The sequence below is a fragment of the Diachasmimorpha longicaudata genome, chromosome 1 (genome assembly GCF_034640455.1).
Source record: "Diachasmimorpha longicaudata isolate KC_UGA_2023 chromosome 1, iyDiaLong2, whole genome shotgun sequence".
Classification (NCBI taxonomy): domain Eukaryota; kingdom Metazoa; phylum Arthropoda; class Insecta; order Hymenoptera; family Braconidae; genus Diachasmimorpha; species Diachasmimorpha longicaudata.
Window position 1 is genome coordinate 7,651,379 of NC_087225.1, and position 27,968 is coordinate 7,679,346.

At 38.0% G+C, this 27,968-nt stretch overlaps 7 protein-coding genes across 12 annotated transcripts; 4 read left to right on the top strand and 3 right to left on the bottom strand.

Annotated features, from left to right (window-relative positions):
• Positions 1 to 654: 654 nt before the first annotated feature.
• On the top strand, positions 655 to 7,172 carry LOC135166263 (homeobox protein rough-like). The gene is made up of 3 exons (XM_064128371.1): positions 655 to 1,602; positions 4,966 to 5,200; positions 6,786 to 7,172. The coding sequence occupies exons 1-3, from the start codon at positions 1,209 to 1,211 to the stop codon at positions 7,012 to 7,014; spliced, it is 858 nt and encodes a 285-aa protein (XP_063984441.1). The 5' UTR covers positions 655 to 1,208; the 3' UTR covers positions 7,015 to 7,172.
• Positions 7,173 to 8,255: 1,083 nt separating this feature from the next.
• On the bottom strand, positions 8,256 to 14,365 carry LOC135166226 (heterogeneous nuclear ribonucleoprotein A1, A2/B1 homolog). 3 transcript variants are annotated; one of them, XM_064128316.1, is made up of 6 exons: positions 14,190 to 14,365; positions 12,090 to 12,614; positions 11,631 to 11,898; positions 11,125 to 11,343; positions 10,093 to 10,262; positions 8,256 to 9,682 (listed from the first exon to the last, which is right to left on the bottom strand). In XM_064128316.1, exons 1-5 carry the CDS (start codon positions 14,208 to 14,210, stop codon positions 10,132 to 10,134), a joined length of 1,164 nt encoding a protein of 387 aa, XP_063984386.1. In that variant the 5' UTR covers positions 14,211 to 14,365; the 3' UTR covers positions 8,256 to 9,682; positions 10,093 to 10,131. The 3 variants fall into 3 exon arrangements, with proteins under 3 accessions (XP_063984386.1, XP_063984394.1, XP_063984378.1); XM_064128324.1 differs by having other exon boundaries at positions 11,194 to 11,343; positions 11,610 to 11,898; XM_064128308.1 differs by having other exon boundaries at positions 11,610 to 11,898.
• Positions 14,366 to 14,420: 55 nt separating this feature from the next.
• Positions 14,421 to 15,947, top strand: LOC135166289 (chromobox protein homolog 1-like). The gene is made up of 3 exons (XM_064128416.1): positions 14,421 to 14,701; positions 14,772 to 14,896; positions 15,325 to 15,947. Exons 2-3 carry the CDS (start codon positions 14,775 to 14,777, stop codon positions 15,446 to 15,448), a joined length of 246 nt encoding a protein of 81 aa, XP_063984486.1. The 5' UTR covers positions 14,421 to 14,701; positions 14,772 to 14,774; the 3' UTR covers positions 15,449 to 15,947.
• LOC135166210 (zinc finger protein 577-like) lies at positions 15,836 to 19,592 on the bottom strand. Of its 2 annotated transcripts, XM_064128293.1 has the most exons (4): positions 19,384 to 19,592; positions 19,135 to 19,266; positions 18,737 to 19,055; positions 15,836 to 18,237 (listed from the first exon to the last, which is right to left on the bottom strand). In XM_064128293.1, exons 3-4 carry the CDS (start codon positions 18,924 to 18,926, stop codon positions 16,589 to 16,591), a joined length of 1,839 nt encoding a protein of 612 aa, XP_063984363.1. In that variant the 5' UTR covers positions 18,927 to 19,055; positions 19,135 to 19,266; positions 19,384 to 19,592; the 3' UTR covers positions 15,836 to 16,588. The 2 variants fall into 2 exon arrangements, with proteins under 2 accessions (XP_063984363.1, XP_063984366.1); XM_064128296.1 differs by lacking the exon at positions 19,135 to 19,266.
• Positions 19,593 to 19,829: 237 nt separating this feature from the next.
• Positions 19,830 to 21,089, top strand: LOC135166277 (uncharacterized protein). Of its 2 annotated transcripts, none has more exons than XM_064128404.1 (5): positions 19,830 to 19,983; positions 20,086 to 20,249; positions 20,399 to 20,471; positions 20,639 to 20,709; positions 20,828 to 21,089. In XM_064128404.1, the coding sequence occupies exons 2-5, from the start codon at positions 20,226 to 20,228 to the stop codon at positions 21,011 to 21,013; spliced, it is 354 nt and encodes a 117-aa protein (XP_063984474.1). In that variant the 5' UTR covers positions 19,830 to 19,983; positions 20,086 to 20,225; the 3' UTR covers positions 21,014 to 21,089. The 2 variants fall into 2 exon arrangements, with proteins under 2 accessions (XP_063984474.1, XP_063984465.1); XM_064128395.1 differs by having other exon boundaries at positions 19,865 to 20,008.
• Positions 21,090 to 21,091: 2 nt separating this feature from the next.
• LOC135166258 (glycerol-3-phosphate dehydrogenase [NAD(+)], cytoplasmic-like) lies at positions 21,092 to 27,960 on the bottom strand. Of its 2 annotated transcripts, XR_010299644.1 has the most exons (9): positions 27,467 to 27,960; positions 26,711 to 26,891; positions 23,092 to 23,232; positions 22,840 to 22,981; positions 22,584 to 22,696; positions 22,087 to 22,317; positions 21,758 to 21,957; positions 21,346 to 21,464; positions 21,092 to 21,272 (listed from the first exon to the last, which is right to left on the bottom strand). XR_010299644.1 is itself a non-coding variant. In XM_064128357.1 (8 exons), the coding sequence occupies exons 1-8, from the start codon at positions 27,505 to 27,507 to the stop codon at positions 21,251 to 21,253; spliced, it is 1,071 nt and encodes a 356-aa protein (XP_063984427.1). In that variant the 5' UTR covers positions 27,508 to 27,693; the 3' UTR covers positions 21,092 to 21,250. The 2 variants fall into 2 exon arrangements, 1 of the variants encoding a protein (XP_063984427.1); XM_064128357.1 differs by lacking the exon at positions 21,346 to 21,464 and having other exon boundaries at positions 27,467 to 27,693.
• Positions 23,872 to 26,055, top strand: LOC135166268 (peroxiredoxin-6-like). The gene is made up of 5 exons (XM_064128385.1): positions 23,872 to 24,029; positions 24,747 to 24,903; positions 25,037 to 25,254; positions 25,547 to 25,622; positions 25,715 to 26,055. The coding sequence occupies exons 1-5, from the start codon at positions 23,947 to 23,949 to the stop codon at positions 25,841 to 25,843; spliced, it is 663 nt and encodes a 220-aa protein (XP_063984455.1). The 5' UTR covers positions 23,872 to 23,946; the 3' UTR covers positions 25,844 to 26,055.
• Positions 27,961 to 27,968: the final 8 nt, after the last annotated feature.

Consider the following 27,968-nt stretch of genomic DNA (forward strand, 5'->3'; position numbering starts at 1 on the left):
GTTGTGGTAACGGCGATATCGATGAAATTGCTCCAGTAATTATAATCATTATAAGATGTACTCAGCATTATTTCTATTTGGTGTATCAGGTGCGATGCTATTGGCAATTTTCCTGGGAAATTCATCTGAAATTTTTTGCGATTGGATATTTGGGTGAAATTAGAATTTGGGGATTTCTTGTATTTACTGAGGAATAGCCTCTCATCTGCAATTGGAGGAAATGAATGAGCAGAGATTGCTTCGCGGTCAGATAAGCGTAAACTCATCCTCAATATTAAAAAGGGATCTTTACATTGAATTTTTTTTTCAATAATTTCTCCTCGTTCGTCTCTCTTATGATTACCAAAATTACCGAAATAATTCTTATTTTTAGTGCATAGGCGCCTTTAATTAACGATGGATTATTCCAGCAATTGCAGAAATCGCTCTGTTTGGTACAAAAACAAATAGAACTCGCATGGAATTTCTAATAAAATTTTCGACCCCATAGGATTCCTCCCCCCCCCCCAAAATATTTTCATTTTTCAATGAAGAATTTACAATTCATTCTTTCATCAGATCGAGTTATTTACTTAATGATATGTCTATGAACAACATGCACATCTAATGGAAAATAATATTTTTAAAATAATCGGGGGAGAATGAGCGGACATGGTAAACCCCCTCCCTCGTCTGATTTTCAAGCCACGAGGTGAGCGAACGAGCGTCGATCCACCCGGATTCAGATGCCCGTTGAACTTTCCTTCCGCGCACACCGTATCCTCAGCTCCCCAAAAACCAAAACAAACCGGCAAAAAATATTCCAACATCACATAACAAGTCCTACTAATATAACAAATAAAACTTTGTTTGTAGATTCATGCAGAAGCCAGTCGTTCGGTTAAATCCTCCCCCAAATTGCTTGACACGACTAAACTAAATCTCCGATAAAAAAATCCAAAATAATGAACAAAGTGATGATAAACGATTTAAAATTTTAATGACTTGACATACAATATGATTAAGTTATATCCCAAGTGAAAAAAGAGAATTCTTAACGAGTGCGAAACGTGGAATTTGATGACGTGCTGGAAGAAACGATATACCTAGAGAATGTGAGAAGTTGAGAAGTTGGAATTGAATCAGTTGTGAACAGAAAGACCTTGTGAGAGCATCAGAAAATCATTCTTACTAATTATAACTGTTAATTAGCCACCTGGGGGAGAAAAATGTCGACGACAAAGGCTAATCCTCGACCCTCATCCCCTAGGAGATTTTTTGCGCGTTTGTACGGACACTTGGAGACCAAAGAAGAGGTCCAGAAGCTGGGGAAAGGAAAGAACATCGACGACAAGAGCCCTGAGGATCTCTCGGTGGAGAGACGTCGGGATGAATCCCAAGAGAAAAAGAGTCTTGGGGATGACGACAAAAGAGAGGATGTCAAATCACTGACGGCCGAAAGTATCGGCATCCCCTTCCTGCCACACGGATTTTTCCCCGGAAGTGGAGGACCTCCCCTTCACCTGACGCCTACCGGCCATCCCGTAACTCTGCCACCTCATCTCCATGGAATCGCTGGACATCCGGCCTCTGAACACTTTCACGGTTTCTCAGCAGCATTTCGTAAGGGATTTTATTCGATATTTTGTTTTGCCTTTATAATTTTGGTATTTTTAAAAATGAAAACTAATACATGTTGATTTCTATACAAAAATTATTTAGTTAAATCCATGGAAACATATGGAAAATCTTGCCTAAGATTCTTTTATTAAAAATCAACAGTGAATCGATTTTATAACAAAATCAACATCTTTAGACATTTATTGACAAATAAATATCTATTTAAAGGGGGAACTGACTGTGGTTAATTTTCAGCATAATTAATACAAAGAAAAAGGAGAATTTGAAAAGAATTCTATTACAACAACACTCGAAATTGCTTTTTCTTTTTATAATGGAATAAAAGTTATGATGAAAATGTGGAAAAATCCCGGATGCTTCCCAATATTTGGGATAATCTTCTTATCCTCGCGGGAATACCAAACTCGTCCAGATAAATGTCCGAGAAAGATGGTCAAGGCTTCGCCTTATCCTGAAAATCGCTTTGAGGATATTCCCACTAGGAAATACGGAGGAGTACTCACTCAATCCTATTACTCGAATCCGGAGGCCTAAGTCATTCAGATATTTATAATTTGAATATTTTCATAGCTAGAACACCAATAAAACTCCCAGAGCAAAAACTATTGATAACAAGCGATTATCGAGTATCGATTTTCTAGAAATCCATTTTTCAATCAATTTTCATTCTCATTAATATTTGAAGAACGTGATAATTCGCTAGAAAATTAAATATTCGTGGGCACTCTTACTAGGACCACTGACAATAACTTTCATTAAGTGCGAAATGCTAACAAATCGTAATTGCCAATTATCGATCCAGCAGTTTCGATGTATTTCAATTCAGGAAACAAGCCACATCTCACATCTCATCTTTTACAGATAAAATATTCTAACGATCTTACCGGCGATTATTTCTCTAATTCTTCCCTCTCATTCCCCCCAATTTTTCCCCGAAAAATGTTTATTCAAACTCGCTGCTTCCCCTCCCCCACCCATTGTTACTAAATAAATGTTACACACGCTCGCTTAGACACGCGAGTCGCGCCAGTGTTGCGGGGTTTATCCCGCCTCGCCACCTCACAGCGATATTGTGATGAGATTACGGGGGTACAGTTGGCCGCGTCTCAATGTTGAAATCACAAACCATCCCTCATTCCTCGGGTACCTCCCCAACCCTCAGCCTCTATTTTGCCGTATCCACTTGAAACTCACACAGTCTGACAACCACAAACATCCTCACGCTGACAGTCAACGCGATTGTTAAGCTTCTCAAAATGCAACAGTGAGAGATTTTCCCAGGTACTTGGGGACGATTAGACGGGAAATTAACTGCCTGCTTCATTACCATATTTTTTTACACACTTAACGAACGGAATGATATAAAAAAATTTTCTAATTCTCAGAGATGATCTTTTTTAACGAAATTAATTGGAATTTCTTCACAATTTTCCACCTGGAAAGGGATTCTGTTCCAGGATTACGTGAATTATGTGGTAATTTTTACCCAACTTTTTTTTTTCTTTCTAAAAAAAATCTGTGCCTGAAATTTATGACCGGGTAATTCAATCGTTCCCGTATCCACCTACAGTTTAAAAATAAAGAACCACCTCAAGCCTCGATAATTAGGATGCGGGGCAAAATGATAGCCGGAAGTTGTGGGACATAGGCACGAGGCTTCGGGTAATCTCGTTACAACTCAATGTGAAATGCGTAATCGGATACTAATTGTCCCTCGATGCGTATCAACATTGACAGGATGTAAACTGAATCAATCTCTATCACTTATTTATTAAGGAATCGTAAACAAGGGCTTCGGGTTGATTATTTGTCGACGGAGATTTCAATTGGCTTCCGAAAAATCGTACATTACTGATTATCACACACATGTCTAAGTTACTACCCTGTTATTTCATCTATGTTTCAGCATACATCCAATCTATCTTATTGGAATAAATATAATTTCGTGTGTAAAAAACCAACAAACAATTTCAAAATTCTCTACAACGATTCCCTAAACAATTACAAAATTCACTAAAAAATATTTCGCAGTAGAAAAATCACTCCTGTGGCTGCAGAAAATGTCAAAATACTCAACTCCTGGTGAACTACCTATAGAGTTCCGCGAGGACTCCATCAAATCTCGCGAAAATGCGCGCAATTTTTCCGCTGAATATTTTTCATCCACAATTACACGAGTTTTTCCATCCACTTTTCTCCAACATCATCTTTGAAAACCCAATTTTATTCCAAAGCCTCTTATCTCTTAATAAACATGTCAGTTGTCTGTCTAATGAATGATTCCCATTCTCATCCAATTATCCTCGGGGCGATCGCTCAATCGAGGGTGAGATTCATTGAATCCTCCGCCGCCCCTTTGTATAGCTTCATCCAGGTGTTTGTGGAAAATAGAATACTGTGAGAAAAAAATTACACCGCAACACGTGTAATATTCTCCACAAATTCTCGGGCTTCAAAAGTTTTAATTAATCACTAGTTCCCCCTTTATTTATTTATTCACTTATTTATTTATTTTTTATTCAGTGTTATTAATCCCATTTTGTGGGAATTATTTCTTCCATTGAATGAACTAGAAATTTGTAAAAAAATATTTCTACTGATTTCTCGAAAAATAAGAGGATAACAAGTGTTTGTTGTAATGTAAAACTAAAAAATACAAAATATGGTTGAATGCATCTCACACTCCGGGTCCATAAATTTTTTACACTTGCATCATATTCGTCACACCGATTCTCGTTTCGATGGACAAGTCCCTCTGTACGCTCGTTGGGTCGACAACTGTCCGTCGAATTTGATCGGATTACAGTTTTCATAGTACAATGAAAGGATTTCGCACAAACCCACATATTCCACTCGTTTTAACGTGTTTTAAATGTCATATAAATGTTTGTGGTCGAGGGGGAAATTAAATTGATCCTGATGATACCTCAATTCACATAAAATTGGTCGTTCTGCATTTCCATTTATACTAATTCAATTGAATAATACTGAGCATATTTTTGATTGATGATGGCATGATGATTATTCCACGATCATTATATTGACTCCTCGGGCAGAGTCGCTATTATGAGTATTTTATTATAAAAAATCTGAGATTAATAGCAAATAGAACTTGAAATTAATTGGCAGCACTCTGACCTCGATCGTGCCCATTTTTCAAATTTCCTTTTCACTGAGAATTGATGACGAAAATTAAAAAATTAAAAAAGAATGGAAAACCCGTGTCCCAACAATTTTTTTATAAAACAACAAATATATGAATAGCCAATAAGTTAGCAATATAATGTTATATGTTGATAACCGATGTCAATCAAACTCTTCATGATGAAAATTTATTCTAATTAGTCGCCAGAAGAAGAAGAAGAGAGGGAAAACCCAGAAGACAGAGAACAACATTCTCCGGTGAACAAACAGCGAGACTAGAATTTGAGTACCACAGGGGCGAATACATTTCCCGAGGTCGAAGATTCGAATTGGCTTCATCATTGAGGCTCACCGAGACCCAGATAAAAATCTGGTTTCAAAATCGAAGGGCCAAGGACAAACGAATCGAGAAGGCGCAGCTGGATCAGCAGTACAGGTACAAGTCAATTCTGTTTTAGTTAACATCAAATTATCTCAATAATGGTTCACTTTATTCAAAAATTTGTCAAAACATTTTTTATCAGAAATTTATGCACCTGCAAAAAAGCTCTAGACGATATTTCCGCTATCTTCTTTGTGTTCGAAGATATTCCTGAAAAACTGGAAGCGAAATCGTGGCGAGTTTCGAAACTTTGATTTATTTAAATAAATAAGGGTTGATCGTCGATTTCCTTGCTCCATCCGAAGAATAATAATTCCAAAAAGCAAAAGACAACACATTACTGCTAACAAGAATCCCGTGGGAATATTGCCTGCTGAAAATCAATTGTATCCACTCTCTCCCCTTCATAATTCCCATTTTCTCTCCCTCGTTCACGTCAAATCGTGTGCAATAACACGGAATGCGTTTATCCAAAAGTTTACCATCTCGACAAGTGTTCGCTCCATCCGTTATTTGTATCAGGTGTATAAACTGCCATTGGATACAGTCGACAAGATGAATCCTATTCGTGGGTACGCGATACACCGATAAATAGCCTTAAGTGGGATTACACGCGTGGTCACGGCTATTGTTAGCGAATTGAGTCTTTAAACGCTTCAGTTGAACTTCTTCTTTCGAAAACTCGGCAGAAATTTCCTTTGATTTTATTCGTTTATAATAATTCAATTTTTAATGCACCGTATTTTATTAAGAAAATTCTATAATCAATGCAGTTTTTACAAAATAGTCTCCTAACGCATTCGATACTGAACCCACCGATATAAAATTTTGCATTAAAAGACAAATTAAAACTAATTACATAGACCACCAATTTAACTCTGGAATTTTCTATTTTTAATCGACAGATTTCCACAAAACATTGGAAACATCATTTCCCACGACACAAGTAATTAATATTATTTCGAATTACCGAAACATGACAGGATAACGACTGCCTCCAATGTAAGAGGGGAGGAAACTAATCCACGAGAACTAACACATGTTTTTCACTCTAATGACTCAACTCCATCCATCCATTTTCACTCCATGATAAAACGATTAGGGGTTGCTCTGTTCTGTAATTGAATCATCCCTTTTATTTGCCCCGCGTAAGAACCACCATAAAGACTGTGAGGATTGTAAGAAAGCCTCTAATAGCCGCTAAAGAGATGAATCAAAGGAGAGATCATTTACTAGCACGCGAAAGGACAATCAGATATGAACGGAGAGGAGCTCGGAACTTTTATATATCTCTTGTGGCTTGAAGCATTTTCATAAACCATTAAGTAATGAATACATACATGAATATAACGGAATGGAAATTCAAAAGATCTCGAAGGTGAAAAAAATTCTCGATATAATGAATAAATGGATTTATTCAATTTTTGAATTTTTTATTTCACTCGCGTGGCTTTAAAATAAATCCGAAGATTGAATTACAAGCGAGTCATTGGACTTCGAAAGTATTTGCGAAATCGGATCAATAAATTTCTCTACACAGGAGAGGAGGAACGGACTAATTAATGCGACTAGAAGGGGCTTTCGTTTTAAATCTACACGAAATAAAATTCCAAAATAATTTGTAATCATTCATTTGCAGGAATTTTGCTGTTTCCAGCGGTCTCGTCAACTTCCCAGTGTACAACAATTCCTTCTGCAGCTTATGTTTCTACAAAGACGGTGGCCGAGGAATAGTGGGGCCGCACACCTGCATTCCCTATCGCCCTGACCCTACAGAAACGAGGAGTGAAACCCACCAGAGCAGCAGTGCCAGCAGCAACAGCAGTGAGACATCTGAAAATCCACCCCTCGCTATGTCGCCAGTCTAAATCCACCCAATGATTTATTCCTCCCACGATCTCCCCACGTCTCAACCAAAGACAATTTTTTAATCTCTATCATACATTTATTTTATCTTACTAGGAATCAGCGAATGGATGTCAAAGGATTTATCTAATAAATGAAATAAATCACATTTGATTACTGAAAAAATAATCTTTATTAATGTTCACAAGTGTCAAACAACTGTTTCATCATTGAAAATTATTATTTTCTTCGTTTAACGTTTTTAGTTCCAAGTCTTCATTGACCAATGTATTTGTGAAAACAAATTCATAAATGAGGCGAAAAAAAAATCCCATATGACATAGACTTACCTCCAGTCTTACAATGATGCACCGAGAGCCTTTACTCAGGTTGAATCGACGTCTTGCTCATCGTAGTGTCGAAGGCCAACACGGTAAACCAGAAAATTAATGAAAAACGAAAGAACAACACATTAATACAGGAAGAAAAACGTAAACATCTTCTTGACAGTGAAAAAAAAAATGTCAAGAAAGATAAATAAAAAAATTTCAATAAAAATAATGAATGGCAATGACATGTCCTTATCAGTGTCCAAGGCCCCTCTAATTTTCCTGACAGAAAAATTCTCTTCAACTCCTACCAAACCTCAATAACTGCCCCAAATAACTCATCTCCGTGATATATTAAACAATGAACGACGTGAAAATGAAGACTGGTGACTAATCAGGAGAGATTAGACTAGCGTGAAATCAACAACATAAATAAAACACTGACGTATCTCATGCATTAATTCTCTCAGATTACTATCATCTTCATACATCTATTTAATGGATCAATCTAAGTATCTCCTACCTGCATACAACTTTCTAGACATTGGGGGCTTCGAACTAGAAATCCTTCCTTTTCATTTGCTCTATCTGTCCTGCTCTTAATTTCTCATTGTCCTCTTTAATGCTTTCAATCGTGTCTTATATTCTTGCCTATACTCTTCCTCACCTTCTTCGATGTTAAATACCTCAGTTATCTAAATTCGTGCTAATTTCAGTGGATTTAATCGACAGAGATATCCAAAAAAATTCGTCAAAAAATTGACCAGAGAAAATGAGCTATGGAATCATCTTCAATTAAAATGACGAATTGTTTTAGAATTGTTGATGGAATACGCAATCAAAAATTCTACTGATCAATCGCCTAATGAATGAATTAATCAGGTCGACACATTCCCCATCAATAAATCCACAATAAAAAATCATAAGAAATTAACTACAATCGTTATAGGGTTTCATTATTTTGATTTTTTAATGTACAAATGATTGATTCGTAATACTGTGCTTACACATAATCAAGACTGACCTATCGAGGCAACACAGACCTCGTCGAAATTACAGATAATCCTGAATAATTCGTGTACGTCAACTACAGCTCGCCATCCTTTTGACAATAAACTATCTCCTACAGTAAGTGTTGTCCTTGAACTTCCAACTGAAATATCCTATGACCTACACAAATTATCCGATGATTTTGACAGCACGCTCATAATGTGTTAAAACTGCTTAAAAATCAAATAAATCTTTTAAAAAATCTATGAAAAAAGATTCTGGCCACAAACTTGTTGTTGAAATTTCTTTGTTTATTCAAACTACCTCTTAAGACATTATACAACTTAAATATTAATTGGGTATTATCCTAAACACATCCACGACAATAAAATGCTGTCAAATATTCTATCTCGTTTCTTATCTCAATGATTGGGAAAAAATCATTTCCCTTCCCGAATAGTCTTGATATTAAATATTTACGAATTTTATTTCAACTCTCCCTTTGAACGGCTCTTCGTATCTTTGGTCTTCACATAAGAATCGTTCTATGAATCTACCATCAGTGTTGTATTAAAAAAAAAAGTTTGATTTTTATAGGTAAACCCAGATTCTTACATTGACCCTCTGAATCTTTTGCCTCAAACAACACGCAATATTGAACAGAATAAATGTCTCGTAGGCGTGCTTTAACATCGACACAATGACTTTCTACACAACTGAGTCTGCTGGAATGTTCTGCACTTTGATTGTTCTACGGAAATTGCAACTTTCATATATTGATCACGCAAAAAATAAATAAATTTTCCAGTTTACCAATGGAAATTGTTGAATATTGAAATTGTTGCACGAAATTCGATATGAACGATTACAACTTTAATTGAAGAAAACGACAAAATTTGCAAAAACTCGTACCCAGATTTGTTAATTACATTTTTCGTCGGATGCAACTGCTCAGATTACATCTGTCCATTTGCACACAAAAAAATTTCGTAGTTCAGATTGTACTGCAAAATACAAAATGTATTGTTTAAAAACGTCATTTTGTCGATGGAAAGACTTTTCGTGAGTGAAAATAAAACTAAGATTATCTGTCAAGTGTAACGAATGAAGCTTGGGGGTGCCCTCATAGGAAATAACTCGAGCCTAAGTCACAGTACTTAAATTCATATCCTTAAATTCACCTAGTCCCTCACTTCGATCTACAGAAACTTCCACGATTGCGCATTACTTCACTGTCTCATTACATTTTCTCCTGTATCTCCTGATTGTCCTGCCCATTGTCCTGCATTTTCTAGACCCTGCCTGCCGCCTTCATACTAACACAGCACAGTTGTTTACTGTGCGGACTAGAAGACAAGTAGTAGGGGATCACCTGAGGTTCAAAATTGACAAAATCACGTTAGTTGACGTTCACGCTCAATAAATACCTTAATTCAATTTTTATACTGATACAATCATGGACCTTTGGGCATTGTATTCTACTCTTGGGGATTTATTCTGAGCTGAACATATCGATAAACTATCAAATACAGTCAGCAATTCGACGTCAAGTACCTGCCCCTGTGATACTAAAACTGATTTACTACTTCCTGATTCAACTAATTGATTAAACATATTACTAAAATTGTAAATTTTTTTGCCTGGAAAAAAATAAAATTTTTTTGCACTTCTTACTGATGAATTCAGACTCTAATCCACCCAAAAATGAATATATATATATTTATTAATTATTTTAAACATCCAATGTAGCAGAAGAGAGACGGTATGAGGTGTGATACTCACCGTACGAGGGAGAGTCTTTTGGATGTTCTGGGAGGTATTTTAATATCGTCTTCCACCGCCGCCACCACCACCCATGTTTCCACCGCCCATATTGCCACCTCCATAGCCACCCTGATTGCCACCACCGTAGCCACCTCCACCACCCCCTCCGGAATTGCCTCCCATTGGTCCTGCAATTACCAAAAAATACGAACATCCGTGAATCTATCTGCTTCGAATTTTTCTTGTGAAACTGCCCAAATTTTGTTAGTGTGGATTAATGCTGATATTTACAGCTGCTACATTAATTGAGTGGACAAAGAGGCTCTCACACAACACGATTACTTCAATAAATGGGAGGTGAAGAGTTTAAGGAAAAAATGACGGGAGAAATCCGACAGTGAATTTATATATGTCCCACAGATAGGGAAATATTGCTAAAATGTTAATTGCGACTTATCTCAATTAACATTTTGCCATTGAATTAAATTTTTCAAAATTATTAAGTGAACAGATTTAATGAGTAGTAGAGCTTCAGATTGTTACCCCGCAATTGAATTTTCCTTACTCCTCGATTTGCAATTTTTTGCCATTATTAGATCACAGCCGGGGACGAAGAGAGAGGAAGAGAAGGAATTTTCAAGATTATTAAATACGATTCACATTTTTAGCAAATTATGTTAATCGTAAAGTGGATTTCTATTTTGGAGGGGAGAAATCTAATAAATTGTTTGGTGAAGTCTGAAGTTGATAAATGTTACTAGTTGAGGAAATATTTTGATTCGGCGCCGATAAACTTGTTATCGGTACAAAAAATCTAAGCTGTTTCCTCTTGCTTAAGACAATCATAAACAAATTTCAAAAATAGGAACTAAAAGATCTACATTTGTTGTACATCCAACGAAAATTGGGCTGTTGCATAAATTTTTTATCTGATGAAAAAAAAAGAAGAACATGGACTTCATGGACAATCAGTGCCGTTATCGGTATTAAAAAATTCAAAATTCTAGCAAAATCCCAATTCAGTTGATTGTTGAATGATTTAAGAGCAACCTTGTCCACCGAATTGTGGCATCCATCTCCCATCTCCAGATTGCCGGCCACTAGGACCCATACTAGTACCGTAAGGTGCTGGCCGTCCTCCAGAGTTGAAGTTGTTTCTCACTGGTCCCCCGCCATATCCCTGCTGGTAACCACTACCGAAATTGTCGTTGCTCCAGTTTCCACCGGAGTTGTAACCACCTTGGCCCCCCTGTCCACCCCAGCCACCCCCTGCAAAAGTTAAAACAAAAGTCGAAATAAGTTCAAATGAATAGTTCCATCAATGAAGGGGGTTTTGGGACAGGCGTGATGATTTACTAGATGATTTGATAGACAGCACTTCTGATGTTCATTAATTGAATGTCATTTGGATTAAATTATTAACGCAAACGTACGACTGTCCATCAACTCACCCCTGTCCCAAAAACTACCCCTCCACAGCGATAATCGAGTAATTCCGTCAATCAATTTCTCGGTAAATAAATCATCGTGTTCACCTATTTCACTTGATGACTTGCCTTGATTTTGATTCTCCCAGGGTCCATTTCCACCCCACCCACCTTGATTACCGCCACCATACCCCCCTTGGCTACCACCATTATTCCAATCACCACCTCCACCGCCACCACCTCCTCTGCCACCCCAATTTCCTCCCTGATTACCACCCTGATTACCACCCCGCGGACCCCTACCCCCAGATTGTCCTCCACGATTACCGGCACCACCACCACTACCACCGCCACCACCACCACCGGTCGCTGATGCCATCTCTGCTCTACTTAATGCCTGAAAGCAGATACATGTACATTTTGAGAGAAATTCGTCTTCAATATTAAAGATCATCGAAGATAGAATAATATTATCACCATTTGTATGATAATCATTCTGAAAATAATTACTGATTTCGTTGAATATTTTTGAATTCTCCAATGTCTGAGTGATTAAATAATTGAATTATCAAAGAAAAAATAATGTACCTTCTTGACATCCACATGTTTCCCTCTAATCTGATGATTCCTTTGCAGGCAAATTTTATCCACTGGATCATAATCGTCGAACTCTACAAAACCGAACCCTCGTTTCTTGCCAGTCTCCTTATCAGTGACAATTGAGATAGAGTTGATGCTGCCATAACTCTGGAAGTACTGCCGCAAATCCTCTTCCTCGTGGTCATCCTTAAGACCTCCTACAAAAAGTTTTTTGACAGTAGCTCCAGCTTCAGGTCGACCAATCTCCTGCCTGGGTACTGCTCTCTTTGGCTCGACAACTCTGCCATCCACACGGTGAGGCCTCGCGTTCTGGGCATCGTCCACCATGTGCGCACGAGAATACGTGATAAAACCGAAACCCCTGGAGCGCTTTGTCTTCGGGTCTTTCATCACTACAACGTCAACGATCTCCCCCCACTGCTCAAAATGCTTCTTGAGGGAGTCGTCTGTGGTCCTGTAGTCCAAGCCACCAATGAACAGCTTCCGTACGTGCTCAGGTTCATTTTTACCATCCTAGAGAGATTAATCAACACCATTCGGTAAATAATAATGATATTGTAGTCGAAAAAATTGTGGAAATTAGCTAGAATAGGATCAAGAAGTCCATTTCTGGGTTGGGGTTGATGTCTGGACGATTTAACATTCATTGAATATTATAAAAATCTACAGATGATATAATAGATCAACAATTTCGGTTTTGCGTTAAGGAGATTATTTTTGACATCTCTTGTCGTAATTTTCGGGTAAACATGCTAATTTTGATAAATGTAGGCCAATTGAAGTTGGACACTCGTTCATTGGTTTTTTCAAAACAAGTTCATGAAGGTTCGAAAATGTTTCGCCTTCAATAGCATGGGCTTTTTTACATGATCCGCCATTTCAGAGCATCCAGAAACATAAATTATTTATTATGAAACATTGTCACTGACGATAATTTTCACCTCCAGTTTCTCAAGGTTTTTTTTCTAGATTTCAAGGTTTGTTAACTTTTTATCATTGATTCCCTCATAACTATTATGGTGACCCTTTCGAATTAATTATTATCCGTAATAATTATGGTGGATGTTTGATTAAGCGCAGACTTTATCACGATATTTATATCAACTTTTGGTGCTAACTCCTCCTCCTGCTGCTAAAGAATTTAGAGGTCTATTAAATCCTCAGAGTTGTTAAAAATTCTTTTCAAATTTAAAAAATTACAATACGATGGAATTGTCTACAATATTTGTACTCATACTGAGCTCGCACTTTTTCCCCACTAAATAAATCATTTTCGCCGGGTCCCACGAAGTCCTGTCAGAATCATCGCTTTCCAATATCCTCGCCATACCCTCGACACTAACCCAAAAATGATTCCCGTCTCCAAATCCTTTCAAAACTTCCAAAATAATGATTCAATTTTAGTCTTTGCCGACATCTTTATCTCTCTCATTAGTTCGTGGTAAAGATATACATCAAGCTATCGTCCAAAATGGCGCAGCTTGGGTACGCTGAAGTCTCAACATCTCCCGAGTATCCTTCCCCAACCCTCACATTTCCACGATTCATCATTAATCAACATTAAAACACCCTGGATTTTCCGCAACTACCAAAATGAAAACTGAAAAACCCGACTTTCTCCGGCATTGTGAACAAAAATCATCGCCATTTTTATTGTCGCATCGCGGGGTGCCTGATTCTCTCCCCAAAAATAGAAATCTTCAACAATATTACGCCTCCGACCCCCAAACAACACTTATAAACATTACCCAACAATTATGCAACTGCGAAAAAAATGAGCCATTCTGAGGAGACCTAGCAAACCCAATCATTAAATCGCCAAGGCTTCTCGAGCAACATCACTGCTACCTCCACGACCTGAACTAGTCCACCGTTCAGCTCAACTCAATTAATAAACCAACCCATCACCGTCATCAATAAATCAAGGAATGGCATCACACGCATAATTATCACTCTATTCACAAGAAAATTTTCACTTGACAAATGGACGCCAATTCGACAATGTTCACGAACAATTTTTCCAAATTTGTGCTCCAATAATGCCGAACATGAACATTAAAATAAAACGTTGAAAAAGAAATGGCTCACCTCGTGCTCCATTTTTACCATCCTTAATCCCCAAAATATTCTCCAAAATCACTTGGAGATGGAAAAAAAACTTCAATGTAGCAATGGACACCAATAGCCAAGCACGAAGCACGACTAGTTACCCGCTCAACGTATTTCGTCCCAAACGAAAGGACGATCGATTAGCACTCCGTCGTTTAACGCACGTGAACCCCTGCTGCAACCGGAAAGGGAAAGGCAGGCCCTCTCCAGACCTCGGATGGTACTAAACGAGGAAGAGAAAAATTCAAAATGACGGCAGAATCGCTCCGAAATGGTATGAAACATCAAACATGGCGTTGCCAAACGTAAACAAGTGCCATAAATTGTTGATGTAAATGAATTGTTATTCCTCGGCTCGTGTTAGTTGTTATCAGGAGAAGTAAACTAGACTGTTGTGTGCTCCTGTGATCGAAAGAGGGCTTGTGAGGAAATAAAATCATTCAGAGTGATTGGCATTGACGTTTGGGAGCAGATCTAACCTATAGATAACCGTGAGTTGATTTGCTTAAGACTGATGAGCCTTTTTGCACTACGTATGTAATTCCCGGGCCTTTGTTCTAGGTGATGAGCTCCAAAAGAATTATGAAGGATGAGGAGAAGCCTAAGGGGTTCAAGAAGGGCTTTCAACCGGAGAAAATCATTGGAGCTACTGACTCCAGTGGAGAACTCATGTTTCTTATGAAGTGGTAATAATTTGGGGTGTTTGGAGGTTAAATGCGAAAATTATGAAAGGAAGAGATGAAGTGAAGGTATCTTGCTATGGGATTGAAGTGATTTTGATTTTAACAGAGTATTTGTTGGTTTTAACTAAAGATGGTCTTTGAACCGAAATCAACAGGGTTTCATGCTTCAATTGGCAATTTTAGAAGAAAAAATGATTCGACAAAAAAAAAGTTATTCACTCAGCTCAGATTAAGGACATGACAAAGCAAAGTAATTTCTATGAGGTTTTCTGCTTGAATTAATTGCCCTTATGGTTCGCAGAACCAGAATACTCAACTCTTAAATGAAATATATGAATTCTTCGTGAATTTTCAAAATTGTAGTTTTGTAAATGTCAATGATTAATCATTCCTTGAATTTTAATAGTTAATTAACGTGTTTTTCCATCCAGGCAAGGGTCTGAGGAGACTGATTTAGTATCAGCTAAGGAAGCCAACGTGATGTGTCCCCAAGTAGTCATCAGATACTATGAGGATCGATTAACTTGGCACACGACAAAAGCCAAGCCTCAGTAATAAAAACTAATACCTATTGGTAGCAATTGTTCTAAGCGAATTTCTAGACTCATTCACCTTCGAATTTGCTTTATCAATATTACGTTCATCATTCACCATCGTTTTCGTGACAGTTCGAAGCATCATACTAGTCACTTTCACCTCGAATCTCATGCGTTTGTGAATATTAATGTGTAATGTAGATTTTAAGGAGAGCAAACGACTCATCACATTCGTTCGAGGAAATTTAGAAGAGACATTCATTTAGAAAAAAAATTAGAATCGATTTTTCTTATTCATATCAATGTTTCGCTGTAAATTAATTAATATTTTAATTGCATTCGATTATAAAATCCAATTTATATTTCCATTTGAGTAATTAAGGATCCGAATAACAACTAGATTAAGTATTTTACGTAAAGCAAGTGAATGTATTTGATTTTTTTAACGCATGAATGATTATTTGATCAATTCCATTCTACTAAAATGACAAAATAATAAATAATTAATTCCTCTTGAATACAGACCACTAAATTCCGTAACAATTCCAACATCATTTACAGTTTATACAATTTTAAGTTATCACGAAGTTCGTACAATAGAAAAATAATAAAATTTATCATATCACAATGTCGATAGTCGTCACTATATTTACTTGACTTCATTCATAAACACAGTCAACAAATCCTCATTTATCCGTTGATCAACGAAATTTTACTTATTCACATTTCACAACATTTTTCGCTGTCAATTTTGGTTACATGAGAAACCTATCAATAAAGGCTTATTGACAGTTACCCTCTCACGAAAACAGACTTGAGGGTTCTCTTGTGAGGAAATTATTCGCAATAACAGTTCACCATAAAATGGATCAACGAAATCGACAAGGTAAAGTTAAGTTATTAATTTTACTAACCACGTCGGTTTTCCATTGATCTTTCAACATGCATGGCAGGTATAAGTGTTTGTAATAACTCTTCGGTAACCCTTAATTCATCCTACAAAAGGTCATAACGAAAACTATTGTGTGTTCAATAAATTTCGAAATATTAAGTGAGCACTGACCAGTAATAGAAATTAAATCAATTTGAACCACTCCCGCTTGGGTATTGGGTATTCTACCGCTTGGGTATTGAATATAAACATGAAAACCTAAACACCTCAGTCGGGATGTTCTCTAAAATTGTCAGGTCTCTTCTTCCAACGAGTTTCACATCCAAAGTTCTCCCTAATAGTAGAGACACAGTTAGTGCTATCAATATTATTATCCCTCAACTGAATATTGACCCTCTCATCCCCCATAATGGGGGACCCCCTTCTGCTCCCTTCCCTCAATGCCTCCATCCCCGGGGCACTCCTCAATTCAGTCAAATTTTCACTCATGGGAGGTGAAAAACTCGAGTCCCCGGAAATCCTCCTACCCCCAGAAACAGCTCTAACCGCTGCGTTGTGCCCCAGAGGTGGAAAGCTCACTGAAGCATACGACTCTCGACTAGGTCGTTCTGTATAAAAATAAACCCCACTGGCCTCTGAACCTTGTTGATACAGCTTTTGTTCGATCCTCTGATTGATGACAATGGCTTCTCGGCTGGGAATGGGCACTGTATACATCAACACAGTTTTGGTTGCCACAGGCTGATCCCAGGGTTTGGGGATGCTGATAGGACCATTGATCACTGGTACAGCATTGCTTGACTCTCTAGGTGCACGAATAACAGGTGTGATGACTCCTCTGGTGTCAACCCTAGGACTAATTTCGGTGTTGGCATCAGTGGCGGCTGTCTCCTGTTCTTCAGCTCTATGTTTCCCTTTGTTCTTTTTACACTGTCTCTTCTCTCCGTCCTTCCTCTTCTCTCCCTCCTTCCTCTTCCCTTCGTCGCTCCTTTTATCCTGGACCTTTGGAAGACTGGATATTTCCCACTCAGGATTCGATGCCATGTGATGATGACGTATGTGCCGACTTAAATTATCCTTGCGACGGAAGGCAATATTGCAGAATGTGCAGGGGAAGGGTTTGTCATCCGAGTGACTGGCGACGTGTCTTCTCAGTTCACTCTTAGACAGAAAGGGCTTGGAGCAGTGAGCGCAGCTGTACGGTCTCTCCTTGCCGTGGATCTTCCTGTGTCTTACCAGAAGGCCCTTCTCCTTGAAGCTTTTTCCACACGTGTCACAAGTGTAGGGACGCTCTGAGGAGTGACTCCTTATGTGACGAGTCAAACTCGCTCGAATCCTGAAGGCTTTTCCACACGTGGGGCATGAGTGGGGCTTCGCACCTGTGTGAAGCATACTGTGGGTTGTCAAGTCATCCATTTTGGCGTATCTCTTGCCGCAGAATGAACAGAGGTACTTCTTCTCCGGATTGTGGGACTGCATGTGTCGATTTAACTTGTTCCTCTGGGGAAAGGATTTGGAGCAAATGCTGCAGGAGAAGGGCTTGTAACCTGTGTGCATTCTCTCGTGGTACTCAAAATGGGATTTTTTAACGAAGGTTTTGCCACACTCGGTGCAATGATATGGGGATATTCCGGTGCGACAGACGTCGTGGTAGCATTGGCCTTTGAGGTTTCGGAAGATCTTCAGGCAGATGGTACATTTGTAACGTACCGGAGTTCCTGGCAGGGTCACTATGTGATTTCGGTCAGGAGGTTTGGGTGGCTTGTTGCGAACTGGCTGTGGTAGCGGGAGGGGAGGGGGTTCCAAGGCATACGGTGGCCCGGAGGGTGAAGGAGATTTTTGCTGGAGTCGTTGGTCTTCCGGCAGAAGGGGGGATGGGTATGGGATACTTCCCATCGGCTGCTGTTCACCTGCATCTGAAAGATATCCGTGTAATTGGATTCATCTTTTGGGAAATAGTGGGGAAAAATTATAAATGGAGTTTCTCATTGTAAATGAGAAGGAAATATTCTTTTTGAATTTAGGCCAGAGATTGCACCAATATCAGTTGAAGAAATCACCAGTTAAGTATTGAACTTAATGAAAATAATCGGATGAATTTTAATGTTCGTTAAAGATATTTCTCGAAAAATAAAATGATAGAACTGTCTCATTAAGAAATAGATTGACTGAGAACATCATTTTTGAATCTATTAATTCGTTTAATTTAATCGAATAAAGTATTTAGATTATAAACAAATGATTGAATTTCTCGATACCAAGATGTTGGTATTCAGATTGACATTATAAATGACAGAACGATAGATAATTAAGTGGAATACTTTTGAGGCCATTTCAAAAAATCCAGAATGGAATGAAAGAACCATTAAATTTTTTTTAACAAAGTTGATGCCTGAAAAATAATTCATTATTCACCTGGTGGAAACGTGGGTATAATCCTCAGAAGGTCATTGCACGTCTTGCAACCGTCCTCCTCGTACAACAGGCACATTCGACATTTCTCATGACCACAACTATCTTGAATTAATCGACAATCCGAGAAATTGGTTTGTTTCCCACAATTGGGACACTCCATGCTCATTTTCCCTCGAATTTCGTATTTCATTAGCCCTTATCTCGATCTTTCATTATTGTGTCTCAAATTGTTGAGGTAGGTTATACTTTCCTGAACTCATCTCACTCCATTTCACATATTTATTACATATTGTTGAGGTGAAATGGACTTCTGGAAGATCTGATGACAAAGGAAATAGTTAAAGGAGACAAGAGACGATTCTTAGATATTATGTTGAAAATTTAGAGGACATTATTACTTGACTCTGAATTTTTTTTAACGTATTGTCAGGAATGCGAGGGATAATCTGTATAGACTGATGGATGGCTGTTCTCAGGGGTGGGGAAGTGCACCGATTCAATCGGTAATAGCCCAACATTTCCAAAGCGAACTTTTAACATTTTTTTTTGTTGTGAAGATGTTGTTTTAGGACCAAAGTGAGATATGTCTCATTCAAATCATACTATGTATTTTGTCAAGATATATTGAGACTTCAACGGGTTCTTACCACCAAAGATTATAGGGGAGATTGCTGACGCTTATGGAGCGGCAACAACCGCTAAATTTAGTAGCAGTGGTCCATGAACTACGATGGTGAACGAGCTTGTCGGTAAGGCATTACTATGGAGAAACGTGGCGAGCTAGGCTGGGAACCTTTTGGCTGTAGGAGTCGAGAAAAACGCGAAAAACAAACAAATCGATTTTAGAGTATTCCCGGAGCCCTAGAAGAATCGCAAATGGGCTGCCCGAATGGCAGGCCACGTACTCCTTGGTAATGCCTTACCAACAGGCACATTCACCATCGGAGTTCATGCGCCACCGCTACTACATTTTGCGGTTGAAACCACTCCATAAGCATCAGCAATCTCCCCTGTAATCTCTGTTACCACTTCATATTTCACTAACTTCTGTACTCTTATCGAACAATTGAACTACATCGTTTAGCGTACGTGCCAGAGGCTCAAGTTTTCAGTCCTAAATTCTTACAAGTCATAATTAAATGTAATTTTGTCATTTAAAAATCATTTGGAGAAGGGATGGTTACGTCATCCTTAGAGACTTCAAACATAGAACACTACGAGGCGCTACTTCCGTTCCAGTGTCCAGAGTAAGAGTGAGGTTAAGCATTCAAAGTAACCCATCATTTTTTATCTGTTTATTTACTTCCTTGTGCTTATTTACATATCTAGCCTTGTTTCTATTTTTAAAGGAGCCCATGTAGATTGATTTCTGGTGATTTCCCAGTGCAAACCGACCCCAGCTTGCAAGGGTCGTCGGTTCCAAAAATTACTCAACTCCAAATAAATTTTTCCAATAAATTATTTCCTAGGATTTAACATAAATAGAGACATGAGTGGGGAGCTACGTAGGGAGGTAATAAATATTCAAACGACGTTTGTTGTTGAATGGACAATGATTTATTTATTTTTCTGCGACGATCTGCGTCGCAGAAAACCCATTTCTGATTTTCTGACTTCTTTCGTAATGTTTTGGAGGAAAATATTTGAACGATTGCATTTTAGGTTCTCAAAGTGTTTAAAAAACTTCATAGAACGAGACTGTCGACGTTTGAAGGGGATGAACATTCTTTGAAACGTGAGAAAATTTATTCAATGATGTTAAGTAAATTTGTTTCCAGTCTCAGATGAAATCTCTCAACTGAGGGTAATCACGATCAATAAAGCGAATCACTTCATTATCTATTCGCTTAAAAAAATATCACGTTTTTCCAACTGAACAACTTAAATTTCGGTAATTTTCAGTCACCAGGCAGAGAATAAATGACGAATACAGAAAATTTAAACATGTGACCAACCAGGACGCCATAGTAGAGGTAAAAATATAAAATCATCGTCAAAAAATTGAGCATAAATCAATTAATTAATTGAGACAAGATCAAATGAATTTATTCATTTTTGAATTCATTTCACGTCATTGTCTTTCAATTTTAGTTGAATAAATTTGCCCTGGAAGTGGACCACGAACTCCGGACATCAATAGTTCAAGCTGTGGAGAAAGCACCTGGTAGATACGAATTAAAATTGAAAGAGGAACATTTGATTGATAACTTACCACTCCCCGGAACTCCTCTGCCCACCCCTGGGAGGAGATGTGGAGGGCCGAAAGTTAAGACATAGGCCCGATAATTAGTATTTCCCCAAATTATTTTATTATTATAATAAAGTGAAAGAGTAGAGGAATAATATTGAGTAATATTCAGTAACAATAATATTTATTTATTTATCAGTATTTACAATACTTTCGGTGGTCGTCTCTTTCCGGTTTTACATCGTTTATTTACAGTTATCTCTCGACCTAATGAGTTTATTAAAATTCTGAGCAATGGGATTTAATTCATTCAATTATTTGGATTCTCAAGCTGCTGCCAAGTTAGCTCTGAAATTAGAGAAAAATACATATGCATTCGACATTTCTACTGCAACTATGAAATGGGGGTCTTTATTCTTACCTCAATTGCCCAATTTTTATCATGCAGTGAGAATCCTAGTCTAGTATTCGCAACTTACTACATTGATTAATCAGTCTCCTCTAGAGGGTTAATAAACATACAGGTTTTTCGGTGCAAATCTATTCACAGTGAATGAAAAATTAGTAAAAAAGACATTCCAACTAGAATAATTAATGGAATATTAGTTCACAAACAAGTGCTTTGATTTTTTAATCGAGTAAGTTTGGTGGTTTTAGGTGAACATTCATCTATGGGAGACGACTCTAAATTGAGTGAAAAAAAAATCATTTAAATAGAGAAAACAGTTTTTTATATTTATTTGTTTTGTGAAAAATCAAGTGACTTAAATCACAATTTTGGCAGATTCAAAAACCACCAAGCTATCTTGATATCAAAGTGCAAATGTACTGACTGGTGCTCAGGGTGATTGCGAATTTGATCTATCAGATCTGATCCTTTGAGCTCCTTGCTGCAGATGCGATGGACAGCTGTGAATAGGGGGAATTTGTCGGTTAAATTCTTGGATTTCAGCATTCCATTGACTTCTTCTGCGGTCGCTGGCCCCTGGAGCTTCTGACCCCCCAAAAGTTCATCTTCAAGTTCTTTGATTGTCTGGAAAATATATTTTCATTCTATTCAATCAAACATTTCTCAACGTCTCAATCAAATTGTTCTCAGTTACTTTCGCGAATGTCTTGTAATATTTGACGAAATGCACTGGGGTTTAATTAACGTTATTACCTTTCCTGTTTTAACAAATTGCTCGCAAACCCTGCGATTTCGTCCACCGTAGCAAGTAGTAATGAGATCAGCAACTCCACAACTCTCGAAGAATGTTGACAATTTGGATCCTCCGTAGAATGTGTCAACGAATTTAATCATTTCCATCAGACCCAGTCTGATTACAGCTGCCTTTGTGTTGTCGCCGAGGGACAGACCGTCAACAAAACCAGCAGCACAGGCTACAATATTCTGGTATAAAGGTAAAATGACTCAATATTATTCAAACAGCAACAATCAGATAATTATGAATGCTACTCAGTCATTATTAGCGTTCCAATGATTATTTTCAAATGGACATAGAATTTCCGAAAGTTTCACCAATTTTTAAACTTTAAATAGAAAGTATGAATTTTCGTCATAGCTACTTCATATAATGAGACATTCATTTTTTATAATTACAATAGCTTCATTAAAGTCAAAATATCAAATTCATTAATTAAGGAGTGCAGGAATACCTTCAAAGCTCCGCACACTTCCACAGCTTCGAGATCATCCACCACCACAACCCTGAAATTGGGTGTCTGAATCATGTCTCTGAGCACAGGTGCTAGGCGTTTATCTTTGCAACCTGTAAATATCATAAGAGGAAATACACTTCACTAATCAATCCCCAACCATCTGAGATAACAAGACATATTGAGAGGATTCTTCCTGTTCGTTCGATCTCCTTGACCCACAGAAACGATAAAGATTGATTGAAGGATTAATTACCAATTGTCGTTTCACAGAATTTTTCCTCGGCTACTTCATTTGCCAGATTCGCACCCATTAGAACGTAGCAAGGAATTTTCAGGTGCTCTGTGACGACCTTTGAGATCAGTTGAATGTTCTTTGGATCGGAGTTGTCGAATCCCTGAGATTTATTGAATAGTAAAAATAATTTTTAGAAGAATAACAAATGGATAGAATTTAGCTCTGCTGTGTGGAAAATTCTCTAAAAAATATCAATCAAAAATCTCTTACTTTTATCAAGGAAAGACCAACAGCGTCTGGCTTAATTTTCCCCAGCATCGCAGCCGCAAGACCCCTGATGAATTGATGAGGAATGACAAAAATGAGGATGTCAGCCTCCTTCGCAGCCTCCACGACATCAGGAACTGCAACCTGTTCGGTAAACAAATTAACGACTCAATGAAAGTGAAATGCTAGTCAACCCCATTATTTTCATCAGCAAATGCTGCAGATCTCGTCGCAACTTGGCTCGTCTTCAACGCTTGCAAGGTCAAGGGATCTCGAACGTGTTTCCTTGTGGACTTGACAGACGTGCGGAGATTACATAAAATTCAAAAAGCGGATGTGCAATCAGTGGCATGCAAGACTCTTCCACATTTTTTTTTCTTATTAACACTTTTCCAAAACCATCATCACGAGTATTCTACTGAGAAAAATGGAATGTGAAATCCTCGTGCTCATGGCATACTATTATTTTCTGCAAAATTGCTTCTTCGAATCATTTCTTTTACTGAACTGAAGCTGATTTTTATTAGCACACATTTGTATTTGTGAATCGCAACATTCTATGATATGAATGTAGTATTGAGATAAAGACCGATGTGATTTGAAATTATAGTATTGATGTCATCATATTATTTTTGCAAAAGATTTTCGGCGATTAAAATAAGCTGTATCGTACGTCGGTTGACAACACCTTATCATGTAGTGGGGGAATGACAATTCCAGTCTGAGAATTTCATCAGAGCTCCCACAAGTACTGCCGGTTGTTCTCCTTTAAATAGCTGGAGCTGCCAGTCGGTTAGTAACAGTCTATCTTGGGTATTCGCACAGTGAAGAGTGACTATCACTCCTTTTTTTACCAAAATGAGGCTGAACTCGATCGTTCCTAATTTTCAGGCTGAGACCACACAGGGTCCCATTAACTTTTATGAGTGGCAGGGAGAATCGTAAGTCATTCAAAAACAACAATAACCATTATATATAATAATTTTTTCAAATCCCTCAATTAACAATTTCACTCTTGGCAAAAGAGGCATTTCGCCGGCCCCAATAACAATTTATATTCAATTGCCCCCCATCAATGACTCCACTCATAAAGAGAGCTCCGGGGAAAGCATAAATTGCTTAAAAGCGCATTAAAACCAGTCCCCAACTCAACGAGCCCAAACGACAATTTTTTTCTCAACATGAAACAGAATTCAGTCCTTCGTTTCTATGCTGGAGCCATTCAGGGGTCTATTAATTATTATGACTATCCATTATGGGGTTCCATTCACTTCTACGGCTATCAGGTAGAATTGTAAATAATTCAAGTGCAAGAGTCCCAATTTTATGATAATTTTTTCAAACGTCTCGACTCAGCAAATTCCCTCCTCTCCTTGGAATGCAAAAAATAATGCCTTTCATCGTTCCTAACAAGCGTTTATGTTCAATTGAATCCCCCCATGAATGGGCCCAGTCATAAAATAATCTCTGGGAAGTGCATAAATTGCGTAAAAGTACATTAAAACCCGTCCTCGACGTAACTGGGCCAATACCGCATCGGCCTCTTGCCAATTCGTCTGACATTCACTCTCATTTTAAGATCACCCATTCGATTCTTAACTCAACGCTTGTATTGAACATTGCAATTCGGTTGAATAACTCGAATGTTGATTCAACAGGTGGGTAGTTATATTTTCACACCCAGCAGACTTTACACCGGTCTGCACTACTGAGCTTGGTCGCATTGCTGTCCATCAGCCCGAGTTTCAAAAGAGGAATGTTAAACTTCTGGCACATTCGGTGGACAAGCTCAAGGACCATGTCGATTGGGTCAATGTGAGTCATTTAATTACAGATCGATGGGACAGATTGTTTCGAGGGATGTAATTGGGGGGTGAATGGAAATTAATGACGTCAGGAATTTTTTTTCGCTGTATTTACACTGTTTTTTATTTTTTTTGGGATTCAGGACATCAAGAACTACTGCCAAGACATCCCCGGGGCCTTCCCATACCCCATCGTCGCGGATGATGACCGTACACTGGCGGTCAAGCTCGATATGATCGATGAACAGTCTAAGGACGATCCTGAACACGCTATTACCGTTCGGGCACTTTACGTAGTCAGCCCTGACCATCGCCTTCGTCTCAGTATGCAATACCCAACGTCGACTGGACGTAATGTCGAGTGAGTCCCAGACATTTCATTGTGTAGTCAAATCCTTGCGAGATAATTTGTTAATGGAAATTCCTCATAATTCTAAACAAGAGGAGGATATGCTGGACAATTTTATGATAATCAAAATCATAAGTCTCCGTTAATCTAAGCAAATTCTTCAGATAAATTGAAGGGAGCACCGCTATCTTTCCATTTTCAAAATTAGAAATAGAGATCAGAACGTCCCATTCACAAAATCAAATTAATTCTCCCTTACATCCCATTTCAATCTATCTCAATGAAATGTTCTTCCCGATTTCAGTGAAATTTTGCGTGTAATTGACTCTCTCCAACTCGTCGACCGCAAGCCCCAGATCGCTACCCCAGCCAACTGGGTGGTAAGTGTCTAATGCTATTAATATCTCGAAAAATTTTGGGTAATTTTGTTCTTGAAGAGAAAAAAGGTGAAATCTGTTAATCATATTTTCAGCCTGGAGATAAAGTTATGATTCTGCCAACTGTTAAGGACGAGGATCTTGCCACCCTTTTCCCGGGTGGTGTTGATAAGGTCGCCATGCCATCAGGGAAAGTCTACGTTCGCACAACGACTGACTATTAATAATGAATCCCGAAACCCCTGTTATCATCATATCATAAGCATACACATATGTCAGGGCTTCAATGAGGATATCGGGATCAAATATTTATCACTCTCACCAGATAACTCCGGAGAAACTAATCAACAGTTATCTTGCACGTTTGCACTTCAAAATTATCATCAACTTATTCTAATTTGATAAGAAATTCAGAAATAAATTGAATAAACAAAAATTCATTGGGATACTTTATTTTTGCCCCTGAACCGGACGAAATCCGTTTCAATTTTATTATTTTCTTTGGTTCGCCTGAATTTTGGGACGTGAAATTCAGCCACGAAACGGCCAAACGATTATAGTCATTTTTCACTTGGCTAGTTCTCAAATAATATCCCGACATCTTGGAGAGATGGAAAAATTTGCTCTGAGCTTTTGAAAAGTTTTTACTTCCCCCTGTAGAAAAAGTCAGCACGAAAATTTCGTTATTGTCCTTATTTTGGGAGATATGCCTCGAAAATTCAGCTGAGGTCAAAATTATTGAAACCAAATTGTCATTTGGCTACTGAATTAACAATAAAATTTTACAGAAATAAAATTTATTCGTATCATCCCCTGAATTATTTACTCGGTTCAACTTGAGCCGATTCCAAGATAGAAATTTTTATGAAGTCTGCGCTTTCCGTACCTCTAAATAAGGCAACCAATTTAATAACAGCACAAATTGAAAAAATTACTAGTGAAAAGAACTCTTGCTTTGGTTAAAGAACAAATACTGTCTGTTAGTAGATAATTCTGTGAAGACTTCTTCTCAGAAAATTATTAAGAATTAATTAAATAGAAATTGAAAATTAATACAATTGTCTCATTAAAGATTTGTGGGAAATGCTTACGATATTTGGTGGTAACTTGTGTCCCGGCAGGTATTTAACGTTTTCATGCTGTTCATTAATAATCTCCGTGAGCTTCTTCCCGTTGATCATCTCCTCATATACGTACATAGTGACTTTTTCCTCGAATTTGTCACTGTTTTTAGCAGTATTCGCTCCAACAATTTTGGCAATTGCCGAGCCCCTGCCACAACAACTTTAATTATTTTCTGATAATAAAAATCTTAAGGTGTGACAATGAAAATGCAAATGACGTTGAATATTAACTCATCGTGGGTGAATCGGAAGATAAATTCATTCGTGAAGTGATAAATCGATTCAAGTCCCCTTAGCTCATGTCCGAGTTCTTCATTAACATCTCTCAATCTAAGGAAGATGACGAAATTTTCGATCTGACCTTTTTTGAAAACTAGATTGAGGGCTGCGATAAAAGCCCTGACAACCGTTGTTCTGTCCTTAGATTGCAAGACATTTATTGACAACGAAACACAATAAAAATCGACCTGGACTATTCATTTTATCGCTGAATTAATTTGCGCTCCCAGTTTATAATTGTGTTTCTAAAAGATCACGTTTGGTGTGAGCTACTTCATCATCTCCTTGAAGATAAATGTGACCTTGATGCCTCCGCTCATGCCAAAGCATTAAAAGTGACGTTACAAGATGATTATAAACAAGCTGATTGATAATAAATGAGTACTCGGTGTTTGCAGACACGTGTAATGCATTCGTTTATGATCTAATGAATTTTTTATTTACCAGTTTCCACTTCCAACGATGCAAACTCTCTTCTTACTCATGCTTCCGGATTGTATAACTATTCAAATTCGAAAACGAAATTAAACAATTAATCAGACAACTTAGCGGAGCAATTTGAGATCAACTGATTGAGTGACAGCGACTGAAGACGATTTCTTCCTCTTCTTGCAGTGCCGATTGATGACTGGCTTACTTCAGGCTTACCATTGACCTTAGGAACGATTTTTCGAGCGGATTTTGTTCTATCTAGTTTTTATGCGCAAGTCTTGGATCATCTCCAAGGAAAAATCATGCCTCATGACATCGGTTTGGGGGGACGGTGGGTGGAGCGGATATATTTAACGAGCCTATGATAATTAAAAATGTTTTCTTTACACATTTGATGTGATGATGTTGTGACATTGACATTTTAGTTCGGGAATTGTGCTGGGTATTCTTCGTGGTTCATTGACAAGGTTTTGTTCGTTATTTATAGGAGCTGATCATAGTTTGTGGTGTTTTT

Bases quoted from the DNA above. Each gene is read 5' to 3' on its own strand.
- LOC135166263 (XM_064128371.1), top strand. From the start codon at position 1,209: ATGTCGACGACAAAGGCTAATCCTCGACCCTCATCCCCTAGGAGATTT. The intron at 1,603-4,965 runs GTAAGGGATTTT...TATTCTAATTAG, and splicing joins CGGTTTCTCAGCAGCATTTC to TCGCCAGAAGAAGAAGAAGA. The intron at 5,201-6,785 runs GTACAAGTCAAT...ATTCATTTGCAG, and splicing joins CAGCTGGATCAGCAGTACAG to GAATTTTGCTGTTTCCAGCG.
- LOC135166226 (XM_064128308.1), bottom strand. From the start codon at position 14,210: ATGGTAAAAATGGAGCACGAG. The intron at 11,899-12,089 runs GTACATTATTTT...ATCTGCTTTCAG, and splicing joins AACATGTGGATGTCAAGAAG to GCATTAAGTAGAGCAGAGAT. The intron at 10,263-11,124 runs GTTGCTCTTAAA...TGGTAATTGCAG, and splicing joins GCCACAATTCGGTGGACAAG to GACCAATGGGAGGCAATTCC.
- LOC135166289 (XM_064128416.1), top strand. From the start codon at position 14,775: ATGAGCTCCAAAAGAATTATGAAGGATGAGGAGAAGCCTAAGGGGTTC. The intron at 14,897-15,324 runs GTAATAATTTGG...TTTTCCATCCAG, and splicing joins CTCATGTTTCTTATGAAGTG to GCAAGGGTCTGAGGAGACTG.
- LOC135166210 (XM_064128296.1), bottom strand. From the start codon at position 18,926: ATGAAATACGAAATTCGAGGGAAAATGAGCATGGAGTGTCCCAATTGT. The intron at 18,238-18,736 runs GTGAATAATGAA...GATATCTTTCAG, and splicing joins TATACCCACGTTTCCACCAG to ATGCAGGTGAACAGCAGCCG.
- LOC135166277 (XM_064128404.1), top strand. From the start codon at position 20,226: ATGAGTGGGGAGCTACGTAGGGAG. The intron at 20,472-20,638 runs GTGAGAAAATTT...GGTAATTTTCAG, and splicing joins GGATGAACATTCTTTGAAAC to TCACCAGGCAGAGAATAAAT. The intron at 20,710-20,827 runs GTAAAAATATAA...TTTCAATTTTAG, and splicing joins ACCAGGACGCCATAGTAGAG to TTGAATAAATTTGCCCTGGA.
- LOC135166268 (XM_064128385.1), top strand. From the start codon at position 23,947: ATGAGGCTGAACTCGATCGTTCCTAATTTTCAGGCTGAGACCACACAG. The intron at 24,030-24,746 runs GTAAGTCATTCA...TTGATTCAACAG, and splicing joins TATGAGTGGCAGGGAGAATC to GTGGGTAGTTATATTTTCAC. The intron at 24,904-25,036 runs GTGAGTCATTTA...TTTGGGATTCAG, and splicing joins ACCATGTCGATTGGGTCAAT to GACATCAAGAACTACTGCCA.
- LOC135166258 (XM_064128357.1), bottom strand. From the start codon at position 27,507: ATGAGTAAGAAGAGAGTTTGCATCGTTGGAAGTGGAAACTG. The intron at 22,318-22,583 runs GTATTCCTGCAC...CCTTTATACCAG, and splicing joins AAGTGTGCGGAGCTTTGAAG to AATATTGTAGCCTGTGCTGC. The intron at 21,273-21,757 runs GTCAGTACATTT...CTCTAATTTCAG, and splicing joins CGCAATCACCCTGAGCACCA to AGCTAACTTGGCAGCAGCTT.